The 12,544-nt window shown below is 36.7% G+C and overlaps 1 protein-coding gene across 13 annotated transcripts in view; it reads right to left on the bottom strand.

Annotated features, from left to right (window-relative positions):
* Positions 1-4,937: 4,937 nt before the first annotated feature.
* PCM1 (pericentriolar material 1) overlaps positions 4,938-12,544 on the bottom strand; it is a 53,339-nt gene continuing 45,732 nt past the window's right edge. For all 13 annotated transcript variants that reach the window (XM_087724484.1, XM_087724485.1, XM_087724486.1 and 10 more), the window contains 7 exons: positions 11,813-11,942; positions 10,579-10,736; positions 10,125-10,200; positions 8,974-9,230; positions 8,592-8,684; positions 8,353-8,476; positions 4,938-5,925 (listed from right to left, as the gene is read on the bottom strand). In XM_087724484.1, coding sequence (XP_087580610.1) covers positions 5,900-5,925; positions 8,353-8,476; positions 8,592-8,684; positions 8,974-9,230; positions 10,125-10,200; positions 10,579-10,736; positions 11,813-11,942 — 864 coding nt within the window. In that variant the 3' untranslated portion in view covers positions 4,938-5,899. The remainder of the gene's footprint in view (positions 5,926-8,352; positions 8,477-8,591; positions 8,685-8,973; positions 9,231-10,124; positions 10,201-10,578; positions 10,737-11,812; positions 11,943-12,544) is intronic.

Genomic DNA, 12,544 nt, shown 5'->3' with positions numbered 1-12,544 from the left:
GATTACGCTGAGATCTAGCCGGTGATAAGCCCCTCTGTACAGCTGAAGCTAGAACTGCACATGGTGTAACCACAGGAGCCACTGGTGGGGTTGCTCCAGACCCCTGCTGTAGGCCCTCAGCTATGCCCTGGCTAATGGCAGCTGTTATGTCCTGAATATTGGGCAAAGCCACGGAAGGCAGTTGCATGTCTGGGTGGAGCCCAGCCGCTGTAGGGGTGAACATGGTCTCAACCAGCCTGTTGCCCATAGTCCCCATCTGGACATCATGCAGGATGTGCCCTTGGAGTTCAGTGCCTGACCCCCACAGGCCTGAAGTATTGATTGGAAACAGCGGGCTGAAAGGGCCAGGATCCTGTTCCAATCTAATAGGGGAAAGCTGAAAAGATCTACTACTGGCCTGTGACACCTGATCCCCTCGTGAAAAGGCAAAGGGAGGCCTATGACTCATAGCTTTGGAGCTCTGCTTATCAGCTGCCTTGTCTTTCCCCTTGTCAGACCGGGATGTTGACTTTGAGGATTTTTTGTCTTTGGAGGAATGGCCAGTTGACTTTTCTGCCCTCTTGCACCCCTTATGGTCTTGGGTGGGAGAGGGTTCCACCGTAATCAGGAGCACCTGATCAGAAGGTACTGCACTAGGGCTTGTGAGTCCCTCAGCATTGACTGGGGCCTTGGTGTTTAACACAGAAGCAGCCTCTTTTGACAGCAGTGACAACAACCAAAATGGCGTCTCGTGCCCTTTTTAACGGCCTCTTGAGTGGCTGTTACAATGGAGGCTCACAACTCGATCTCCTGAGGCTGATGGTCAAGGCATGCTGAATCTTGCTTGCTGCGCTCCCCTGCGGCTTTCTTCACTTATGCGCCCTCTGGAAGCCGCTCTGCAATCACCACCCGCAAGCTCAACCACGAGGGAACAAAGGGCTGTCAAAAGAGCCACACGATGACGATCTGACTGCCTCAGAGCTCCCGCAGCAAAAGCAAGCCTCAGACGATCGTTGCGCTCACTTCAACTCTCTCTGCAAGGCTCGAAAGCTGAAGTTTCAAAGCTTTTGAGGCTGCCAACAGCTCACCGACACCAGGCACCTGAGCTGAGGCATTTCCAGCTAGCTGTCAAAGGCTCTGACGAAGGAAAGGCAGTTGTAGCTTAATTATCAAGAATTGCGATCTCTCACCCAGCTGTCACGGAGCGGAGATCTGTGCCTCGTTTTGTGGCACAAAGAGTGCTACACTCTCTCCCGCTCTGTCAAGTGTCGTTGGACAGCCAAATGCCTCACCAGGTGAGCAATGGGCACAGGCCCTTTCACTCCAGCCTGATTGATAGCCAGAAACAAACAATCCAATTCTCCTCAATTCAGACAATTAATGGGAGATAAGCTCAATGCAAGTTTTTCAATCTACAGTCTTAATAATTAATTTTTCAGGAGCTAATGATGACACAACCATCCTTTGAAGTGGACTGAGTCGAAAAGCTGGGTAAGGCTAGCAGCAAGGGGCATGTCTTAACTATCTTTAATCAGACTCAGTCCAATCAGAAGGCGGACAATGTCAACCCATGCATGGATGCTACCTCCACCTCTATTGAGAACTTAGCATCTCTGCAAAGCAATTCTTCCTAGAGTGTTAAATTGTACATAGATTTTATCCTTGTATCTTTGCATTCCTAAGATCTTGAGAGTGGACTCTGATATGTTCCACGGCCATGCTGTTTGTACATTGTGTATACATCAGAGGGGAAAAAATCAATGTCCATTCAAAAGGAAGCAAAGACTGGCTACTCCCATTAGCCCCCACACCTCACCCCTGATAAAAAATATTCAGAATTATGTTCCTAAAAGCTGTTTCCTAAATGACATGTCTCATTCTGTACATTCTGTACCCAGTGAATTCCCAAAAATGTTAAATTTATTAATCTTTGAATGCCTAAATCTTCTGATTTTAACATTTCTTACTCTGTGAGGACCAGTTCTGTTTCAGCTTAATTCCCAGAGCATCTTTACTCTGCAAACTTAAACTGGCTAAAGGGTTTATAGTGTTCAACACAATGCCTAATTAGCTTATCGACAATTTTTTGTCTTGGCTTGCATTCTGCTATCCTTAATCCATGGTTTACAATTAACCACCCACACTTTAATGCAATCAATGATCTCCGCTTTCTTTCGGTCTAGCTATCTGGCAAGGGCCCGTATGCCTAGATAATTTAATACATCCAAGGATATTGTTACAACATGCCAGAACAACATATACAGTTGGCTTATTTCTTGCTAGTTCACCCAGGTCCTGCTCCATTTTAAAGAATGGAAATCAGAATTATCCCACAAAATTAAAAAGGCTAACTGTTCTAGGCCAGATACATAAGTGAAGATTACCTTATTAATGGACAGATGCTATTAGAAGGTAGTTATATCACCACCACCACCCTTATCTTCCACACTAGCTCCAACTAAATCAGCTTCCACTTGACTTCATAAAACAATGTGACCCTTTCCAAATTATGGTCTGTTTAATAATTACACTGTTGGTCCTTCAGTGGATGCATTGGAGCTACAGCCTATGTGGCAGATGACGGCCATTGTAGTTCAAGGCTCTAGGAAGCATTCACGAATAATGGAGCACAGCAGAGTATAGGTCAACCACAAACCTCTGCCCTCATGTTACACACTGAAAAGGGTCTCCAGTTACACAAAGCACTAGTCTGAAATAGAGAAGGAAGTAGCCACTCAACTTTTAGGTACAACCAGTGGTGGGTTCCATGTGGTACAGCCGGGTACGGCCATGCTGGTAGTAGCCAGGAGCAGCGGCCACCGTACCAGTAGTTTCATTTCTGGGATAACACAGCAGACTTAATTTATCATCAAACCTTTATGGCTTTGGAAACACTGTGATGCTATGGAAGAATTTAAAAAATAGTAAACCTAGGAAAAACATGTATGTTGAAGAAAAACTATGAAAAAGTAATGTATTCCATATTGTAATGTCAGGGCCCTTTTTGCATTTTGTAGGTAAACAGGTACAGTAATATAGAAATACACTCAATATGGTAATGAAGGATCGTGCTTCAAAAGTGGGGAAATTTTTCTGCTAGAGCACAGGTGTCAAACTTGATAGCATCATGTGATGTATCGTGACATTTGCCTTTGTGGAGCTGGGACGGGCATGGCATGCACGTGACGCATCCGGCCTATGGGTCGCCAGTTTGACAGGCCTGTGCTAGAGTGCCTATTTCTTCTGAAGTGTGGAGGATCCATTTAGGTAACAACGCCCACTTCTTGTCTCCTAGGCATTAAAAAGAGGAAATATAAAGAGCTTTTCTGACCCACAGGCCGAGGGAATGAGAAAGGAGGATGGAAATCTCATTATTGAGCTCTCTTAAGGAAGTCATTACAATATTGATCAGACAACTGAGCAATGCAAGCTTCAAGAAGCAACCTCGACCAATACTTACTTAAATTTGAGACTAAATTGAGCTTTTATTTTATTCCTTTAAAAAAACATACTGAAGGTGGTTTTCAAAATGTAGTCACTTCTGCTGAATATTCTCTTTAGTCTTTCCAAATAGAGTATGCTAGGTGGATGTGTGCATACACATATTGCAGGCTATAAATTCTTAAGAGCTCTTTTGGGGGTAGCCACATATCCTCCTGCACAGAGTCTGCTATTCAACCTATTAAGTCAAGGGTATCCAAACTTGGCAGCTTTAAGACTTGTGGACTTTAACTCCAAGAATTCCCCAGCCAGCTGGGGAATTCTGGGAGTTGAAATCCACAAGTCTTAGAGTTGCCAAGTTTGGACATCCCCTGTATTAAGTCAAGAATCTTAATTAGACTCTTTTTAAGAACTTGAACAAGGTAAAATTCCTTTAAGAACTAGTTATCTAAACTTTTACCATTACAGCCAATTCCCAGTCTGGAGCTCACCAAATGTTTATTACTACCATACTACCACTTTTGCTATGCAACCAAGTTCACGATACTGGTAAGTCAGTGCACACTGTTGATTTGTAGCAAAATGATAGGAGGTACTCCACTGAGGAATGCTGACCTGATGGCTAGCCATGCAATTATGCTAAGCCATAAAAAGGATCAAAGAAGCTTTCCAAGAAAATATATGTGTTGATGCTATTTCCATCTCTACTGAATGCAATGCTAATGGCTGGATCTCATTGCTAATTCTCTGGGAATTTGTAACACATTTTCAATTCATTTCCCTTGATATATACATCAGTATTCATTTCTTAGTGAGACTTCTAGATGACTGCATTTTGCAATATTCTGCATCTTATTAATGGAAGACCACGGCATTTTTACCAAGTACCTGATTTTGGTTTCTATTGAGTGGAATGTTCTTGTTGCTACTCAAGTTTAAGCATAAACAAAGGCACACAGTCTTCTGAAAGCAGAAGAATTTGTGCATTTGCACTTCTGAATTGAGCTAAGACTAAACAAGATACAATTAAATACTTAATATGTTAATCTTTAAAAGTATTCATTTCCCAACCCCAGGGATGTATGAAGGCACTGCCCTTTTTGCCTTAAAATATTTTGATCCACTCTGTGCATCATTCACTTGAATAGCAATAGACTTTTAAGGCAACATCTGATTTTACATAGTGGAATCAAAGTGTGTTTACAAGGGGAACATTTGCTTATGAGACACATCAAAAGGAATACATTATTTCAAATACATTCTATCCAGGTTGGCAAGGCATCGTTGGTATTTTCATAGAACAAAATTAGGCATTAGTGCTGTCCTGCACATGCATGGCAAGAAGAAATTTCATACTGTTGTAACAAAAATAACATTCTTATCATTCCAATTTTGGGAACAGAGGACTCTGGATTTAGATATATTTCCACACAATATTTCATCACAAGGTGAACAGTTGTATTCAGAAGAAACAGTTTCTAAAGGGTACAAAAAACAATCGGTGAAGAATTCTGAAGTGGTTGAAATAACAATATATTTAATATATTTAACTTTCCTTACATTTTCGGAGCTAGTCCATTTAATCAAAAAGAAGGTACTGTATATACAACTGTTTGGTGGAGATGGTGTAAGGGAGTAAGTAAGTTGGTCAGTTCTTACACACACATACAAAGCTGACATTTGTTTGGGATACTCACCCCAAACTATATCCACAGGCAATCACCTCAGCCATGTAGCCATTTTTGAGCTAAAGATTTATGTTGACCAATGAAATGGTTGAGAGAGAAATCATTAGAGATCTAACATCTGTTATAAAGGCAAAGATTTATTATTGTGTTATATGTGCTAAGATATTATTATTATTATGACCACTATTTAGAAAAATATTTTCATTTCATTTCAATCTGATCTTTTTAATATAGTTTTTATTACTCCTCATTCTCTTTCCCCGTAAATCTTTCTGATAAAATAATTATAGCTCAGGATTTACTGTAGTAAGTTTGTCAGTTTTTAAGGGTACCCCAATATGCTACTGCTATTGCAAGAAGAGCAAAACATTGAAGAGCACCTTTGGATCACACCTATTATATGATGAGAACTCAGTAATACTTTTATAAACAAACTAGCAATAAACTGTTTTTAAAAATCAACACTTTTTCCTTGACTCTACTATTACTCATGGCTCATCTTAGCTTCATATAGCATTGTTCAAAACACACCTACATACAAGTCAAACTTTATTTAAAACTACATGGTAAAATTGCTAAAATCACAATAATAAGAACATAAGAACTGCAGCCAGGTTGAAAGTTTAGCTGTTTGAACTTTTATGAGAAAAAATTAGCAAGCCTATTCTAAAAGGCAGTGTGTGAAAAACTACTTTACATTTTATACAGATTAGAACACATGAAACGTAGTAGTGATTTTCTATTTGTATTTATCAATGAATTAGGCCACAGAAACATTCCAGAGGTCCTTTTCATGCGCTTTGAGCTCCAACAATCTCTGAAAAAAGAAAACAAAGAAGTAACTATTCATCAACAATACAAAATACATCTTTGTACTGAAACCAGCTTTAACAAAGGTGTTTTATAAACTATAGTCAACAAATATATGTATGCTCAGACCACATGTTCATTATTCTCATTGTGAAGATGGGAGTTTATTGTTCCCTACAATTAATACATATCAAAGTGTATTTCCATCAATGTAAATAGGTAATAATTTTGGGTACGTCAGAAACAGTTTAATAATTCAATAATAATAGAAAACAAAATAGATTATCACTGTGCAAAATTTGTCCATCTAGAACAGAATGTTCTGGAAATTCTAGAAAGTTCCAGTCTTTCTTCTGAACATCCTTGACCCACCTCCTAACCAGGTTTTTAGGGGATAGTTCAAAAATTTCCAGAAGTAACTTTTTTAAACGGGCAGCATTTTGAAGGTTGAATTGTTTCTAGTTTGGAAATTATTGAATATCTATGGAAATAGTTTAATTTAGTGGTAAAGATACCAAGTTAGAAAGCAGGAGACCATGAGTTCTATTCCTACCTTAGCCATACAAGCCAGCTAGGTGACTTTGGGCCTGTCACGCTCTCTCAACCCAACTCACCTCACCAAGTTGTTGTTATGGGGAAAATAGGAGGAAGAAGGTACATTGGGTATGTTCATAACTTTGAATTATTTGTAAAAATAATAATAAAGGCAGGATACAAATAATTTAAAAACCAAAAAATAATAAGGCCTAGAATGGAAATGGAATATTCCAGAGTTCTCTAGGCCAGTGAATTTTGTACATTTCTAAGAAAGGACAGAACCTGTTCAACTAAATTTTACTTTGTTAACTGGTTCACAACCATAGCAAGACAAATTATAAAATGTAAGTGTTTTCCAACTTGAGCTTGATTCCTGGTCATTTCACTGTATAGTTCTGTTGGGCAATGATTCGGGAATTGTTTCTTATTGGCATATTCTGGGAAGTTTCTTTCACTTCCCAGTCTTGCCTTCAACTCTGGGGATTCTTGATGATTTGCCACTCAAGTATAACAACCCCCTCTTACTTTTTTATGATAACTAAAGTCATCAATCTATTATAGAAATAAGCATATTATTCCAGTTAATAACAAAAATGCTTTAAGTCTGAATGCAGAACAAAACTAAAAATGTTTATAAAGTACAGAATGCTTTACAGATGGCACCTGGCACCAACAAAGTTAGTTAAAATCTTAACAAACATCGCCCCAAAATGTTGGAAATGTGAATCAATACATGGAACATATTACCATTCGTGACCCGACAAAAGGGCGAACGACAAAACCGCGCCCGACTAAACCGTGTCGCTGACGTCATCAATGTGGCGACAACAGCCAGCGCGGAGAAAGAAGGGGGCTTTAAATAGCGCGTTGAAAGAAAGCCGATTTAACTTAAGGTAAGGGTTAGGTTTAGGGTTAGCTTAAGGGTTAGGTTAAGGGTTAGGGTTAGGTTTAGGGTTAGGTTAAGGGTTAGGATTAGGATTAGGTTAAGGGTTAGGTTTAGGTTAAGGGTTAGGTTTAGGATTAGGTTAAGGGTTAGGTTTAGGGTTTAAGTTTAGGTTTAGGGTTTACAGCGTGCTTCTTTCTCCGTACTGTTGTCGCCCTGTTGATGACGTCAGCGACGCGGTTTAGTCGGGCGCAGTTTTGTCGTTCGCCCTTTTGTCGGTGAACCATTACCATTTATGGTGGACCTGTGAGGAGGCTAAAATGTTTTGGAAAAGGATCAAAAATTGGCTGGAGGCAATAACAGGAGTTAAAATATAATGGGAACCTGAAGGTTTTTTTTATTAGGAATAATGTCTGCGAAATACAAAAAAGAAATCCAGTATTTAATACTACATATAATTACGGCGGCAAGGATTGCCTTTGCCCAGAAATGGAAAAACAAATTAATTCCAAGCGAAGATGAAATAATAAGAAAGGTTATGGATTGTGCTGAAATGGACAAGCTAACTAAAGAAATCCAGGGAAAAGAAGAATCAGAATTCTACCAGTTATGGGATAAATGGCATAAGTGGATGGAGGAAAGAAACAAGAATCAATGAAGGAATATAAAAACTAAAAAAAAATAATAGTTATGAGTAAAATAAGAGGGTTAAGAATGGTGAAATCCAAATGAAATACAATAGAATGGGAAATAATATAAGGTGAATGGTATCGATTGATAATTGCTATTAGAAAGAACAGGAAGCTCCTGTTCATATTGTATTGTGTAAATGTGGTGTACGTCTAAGTTTTGTGTGTGTATATTTTACATGTTTGTTAATAAAAATAAAATTTTTTAAAAAAAGTTTATCCAACTTTTCCTACCATAGTTCTAAAGTCTACAAACTACATCAAGTAAACTAATTGTATCAGCATGAGTAGGATAAGCATAACTAAAGTAATCAAAGATTCTCACCAGGTTCCTTCAACATCTGAGGATCTCCTACTAATTCCTCACCCTGCCTTTCTGCTTCAGCTAGAATTTCTTCAGTGATACTATTTGACTGAGACTCTGACATCATTTTTTTCATTAGTTCTTCCTGAAAATGGATCAAAAGAGTAATTCTCACAATTTACTAGCTTTGTCCACTTGTTCTATACCATACTCTTAAAAATAACCTTTTTGTTTTGTACATTTCTTAGCATAATATTTACCTCTGAGTAGACTGCAAGTTTAAGCGGTATGTCTTCAAGTTTTACAAAGTCATCTTCATCAGATTTCTGACTCACATTTCCAGAACCAGTTTCCTATAGAGAATATTTTAAATTTATTTATCTGTAAAATGTATAGCTTGACTTTCAAGAGCTCAAGAAAGTCCCCCAAACATTTTTCATGAAAATAATTACTTAGTGACCACTTCCTGTTATGAACAGATATAATCTTTCAGTAGAACCAATGTCACCAAACTAAACTAAAACTAAACAATAAAACTCTAATCCAAAAGAAGCATTCTAGGTAGACAATTTTCCAACCATGCATTCTTGAGGCTCATATCATATATTTATATTATATTTAAAAGACAAAAGCACTACATACATATTCATTAACCAATACAGGAGATTCTGTATCAGGACTGCCAACTACAGAGCTTTCAGGTGTTCCTGATGATGATTTTGAGTCTCCACATATTGCATCTACAACTTGGTTTTCATTTTCTGTTAATGGAGAGTTTGTTTTTTCTGTAGCTAATATAATGCTGGCATTAAAATCTTCAGCAACTCTAACAACTAAGGACTGATTTTCTTCTGTAAGATTAAGATATTGAGGTACAATAGCAGGTATATTTTGATCATCTGAAAAACAAACAATATTTGATTATGTTGCTTGCAAGGACTGGGATTTTCTAACAGTTTACACACACACAAAAGTTCATGAATATGGAAAATATTTCAAAAGGCTACATTAAGATACATATATTTTATAGAAATGATCATGTTGAATAATTTAAAACTGATCTGCTATAACTAACTCAAAACTTCAATATGCTGACTTCAGTTAGACATATTAATTGTTAAGATGGTCCAAGATTGTAGTCTTAGAGGTTGAAAGTATAACACATTGTGTCATTTTGTCAATTAGTTTATACTCTGAATCCAGACTTCACCAAGAATTCACGCTACAAATATATTACAACATAATACTTTGAATAATAAGCAAAATAATAATAATAATTTATATAGAAACAGCAGATGTTTACTTGTGGCCCAGAAATAATTAATAGGAAGTGTTCTAAGCAAAAACATAAGATCAACTTGTTTTGTCCATCTTTGTCTTGTTCTCCTTCTACTATTTAATTAATTTTCTTTTATCTATTTAACAAAGCCAAAATAAATGTAGATCCTGCTAATGTTACTTATATTTTCAAGTCTAAAAGCGTGAAATCTTAAGCTCTGAAAAAGCAGGATACACTTAATAAGCTCTGAAGAGATCTGCCATGCTGTAGAATCCTTTGTGTTCTATTTAATAAATGTAAAGTATTCATAAAATAAACACTGATGAGTAATACCTAGCTTTTATTTAACTTCCGTATAATTAACATAAACAAGCAATTATTTTTATGAGTGCATTTCTGTATTTCTACCCCGGCCCAAATCAAGTATTATTCAAATGCACAAAAGTTTCAGATGATTCTTTTCCTAAGAACAAAAAAAATGCCTTGTAAATAAGTTTTTCTATATTCATTTTACCTTTACTATTTACAGAATCTTGCTCAGAAGATAAAGTCTGACACACATTTGGATTTTCTGATATGGACTGTGAAATCTGTGACAAAATAAATTTATTTACTATTTTGACTCATTTCAACATTACTTAGTATTAATTAAAGCTACAATCTTATCATGAAACATATAAAGAATCTTAAATTTAGTGTTAATAGTAATGTTTAGCTTCAACTAGTTTAGCAAGCAGGAAAATATTCATTCATTTAAATCCATTGTTTCTAAAACATTATATTATTACCGATTAAAAATCCCCATCAATCTTCCAGTCTGTTTGAAAAGACTGTATTCTTACTTAGCAAATCTAAATTTTACAGTTTTACAAGTGCATAGTTCTAGATTTTCTCAATAATTATGTTAATAAATTTTTCCAAAGTATGAAAACCTGTCTAGCAGCAACACACACTCATTCTCTCAATACCTGTTCTTCTTCGTTTTCAGCTGTAGTTTCATTATTTGCCTGGAGGGAGGTTTGAACATCTACAGGTCCTTCTTCAAATTCATCTATTTCTTCATCTTCATTTTCATCTTCTCCACTTCCATAATTAGTGAGAGCCTGAGTTTCTGCTTTAGATAAGCCTAGAATGTGTGAAATATACTCCAATCATAAAATAGACCACAATGGCTAAATACATACATAGAAACACAAATGTTAAAAGCCTTAGGTTGTTCTTTACCCCCATGTGAGTTTAGCATAGTCTAAAGCATGGGTGTAAAACTTGTCACCACATTGCTGCCATGTGACATTTTGTGATGTTTTTCCCATTTGTGGAGCTGGGGTGGGTGTGGCCTGCATGACGCATCTGGCCCACGGGCCACCAGTTTGACACCCCTAGTCTAAAGGGACATAGAACATTCCAAAGTCCTCTGAAATGGCCTGTTTCCAGTTTAAATTTTGAAAATCCTAAATCTTCTGTTTCAAAATAAACTATCAAGAGACATTAAACAGGGGAGAAGGGATTTATTTGGGCTCAAGAAATATAAATCAAAGACTCCTTTGAAATATAAAGTCTTTAGATTCTAGCCTTGATTTTACAAATGCAATTATGCACAATATTTTAAACACTGAATAGTGAGAAAGGCTAATGCTGTGCATCATAGATGGATATCTAATGGCATAATTTTATATGTTTATTTTAATTATCCAGAATGTGCAATATAGCATCCACCCAAGTAAGTACAGACTGGATGGAAGTCTAAGCCTATTATACAAAGAAGCTACAAATGTTCAGCAATAATGGTATGTGCAGTACAATATTAAAAATGACTATAAGTGTATTTCATTTCCTACTGGAAACACAGGAATGAAAGAATACTGCGGGAACAGTTCTTTTCATGCACGTAATCAACTTTAGAATGTAAGTATAACTGTTAAACCAGGCTCAAGGGCCAATCTAATCATCATGACTTTAGTTTAGACTAGCATCTATCGCATGTCATCTTAAACATAGCTCAGGCTCAATAGGTGTAATAATCTACCTGATACATTTAACAACTGGATTGACAAACATGTAAATACATTTGTTTATATTTATTTATTTAACAAATAGCAATTTATCTATAACAAACTAGAAACAGAATTAGTGATCTTTCATTCCACTAATGTAGATGCTTGATTACATGAAATTATAATCAAAGTCATTAAAGAAGCTTACTTATGGAGACTGGACAATTTTCACTCTCTTCTTCCTGATCAGAAGGATCTGATCTTGTACTGATTGGAATTTCTCTGCTGAATATTTCAGGTTCATGAACTTGCTTAATAGTTTCAGTTTCATCTTTGTCCTAGAAACAAACACAATTATTGTTATACAAAATAAAAGAGTTTTAATTGCTTAAGATTTATTTTTAGTGAAAAAAGGGATGAATCCTATGTCTATTCTATAAAAAAATTTACAATTCAAATTTTATCATCTCTTCAGATACTTCTTAAAAACAGTTCCCGCAGAGAGAGAGAGAGAGAGAGAGAGAGAGGGAGGGAGGGAGGGAGGGAGGGAGGGAGGGAGGGAGAGTGTGTGTGTGTGTGTGTGTGTGTGTGTGTGTGTAATCTTGGAGTAAAGAATATGAAAACTCCTTAATGTGGAAGACCCTATTCAGCAACACACACACACACACACTGCGGGAACTGTTTTTCCTTGCTTATGAACTTCCAAGAAATATCTAGTTTGACTGCTGCTCAAAAAGAATTTAGGTTAATTTTGCTGGCCACGGTCAGTATTAAAAAATTAATCAATAAAAGCCCCAGCATCACCCCAAGTAAGAACAACCTCCTAAACACATTTCTACATGAGTATGTGTGTTTGTGTAAAGGTTAAATAATTTCTCTCATCATTTGAGATAAATAATTTAAAAGGTCATTTATCTTTAAAAATTAATCGTATTCATCA

This window comes from Thamnophis sirtalis, unplaced genomic scaffold (genome assembly GCF_051295495.1).
Source record: "Thamnophis sirtalis isolate CommonGarterSnake01/CBP01778 unplaced genomic scaffold, rThaSir2_p1.2 scaffold_10, whole genome shotgun sequence".
Classification (NCBI taxonomy): Eukaryota; Metazoa; Chordata; class Lepidosauria; order Squamata; family Natricidae; genus Thamnophis; species Thamnophis sirtalis.
Note: the sequence above shows the minus strand (reverse complement) of the source record. Positions and strands in the feature narration are given on the sequence as shown.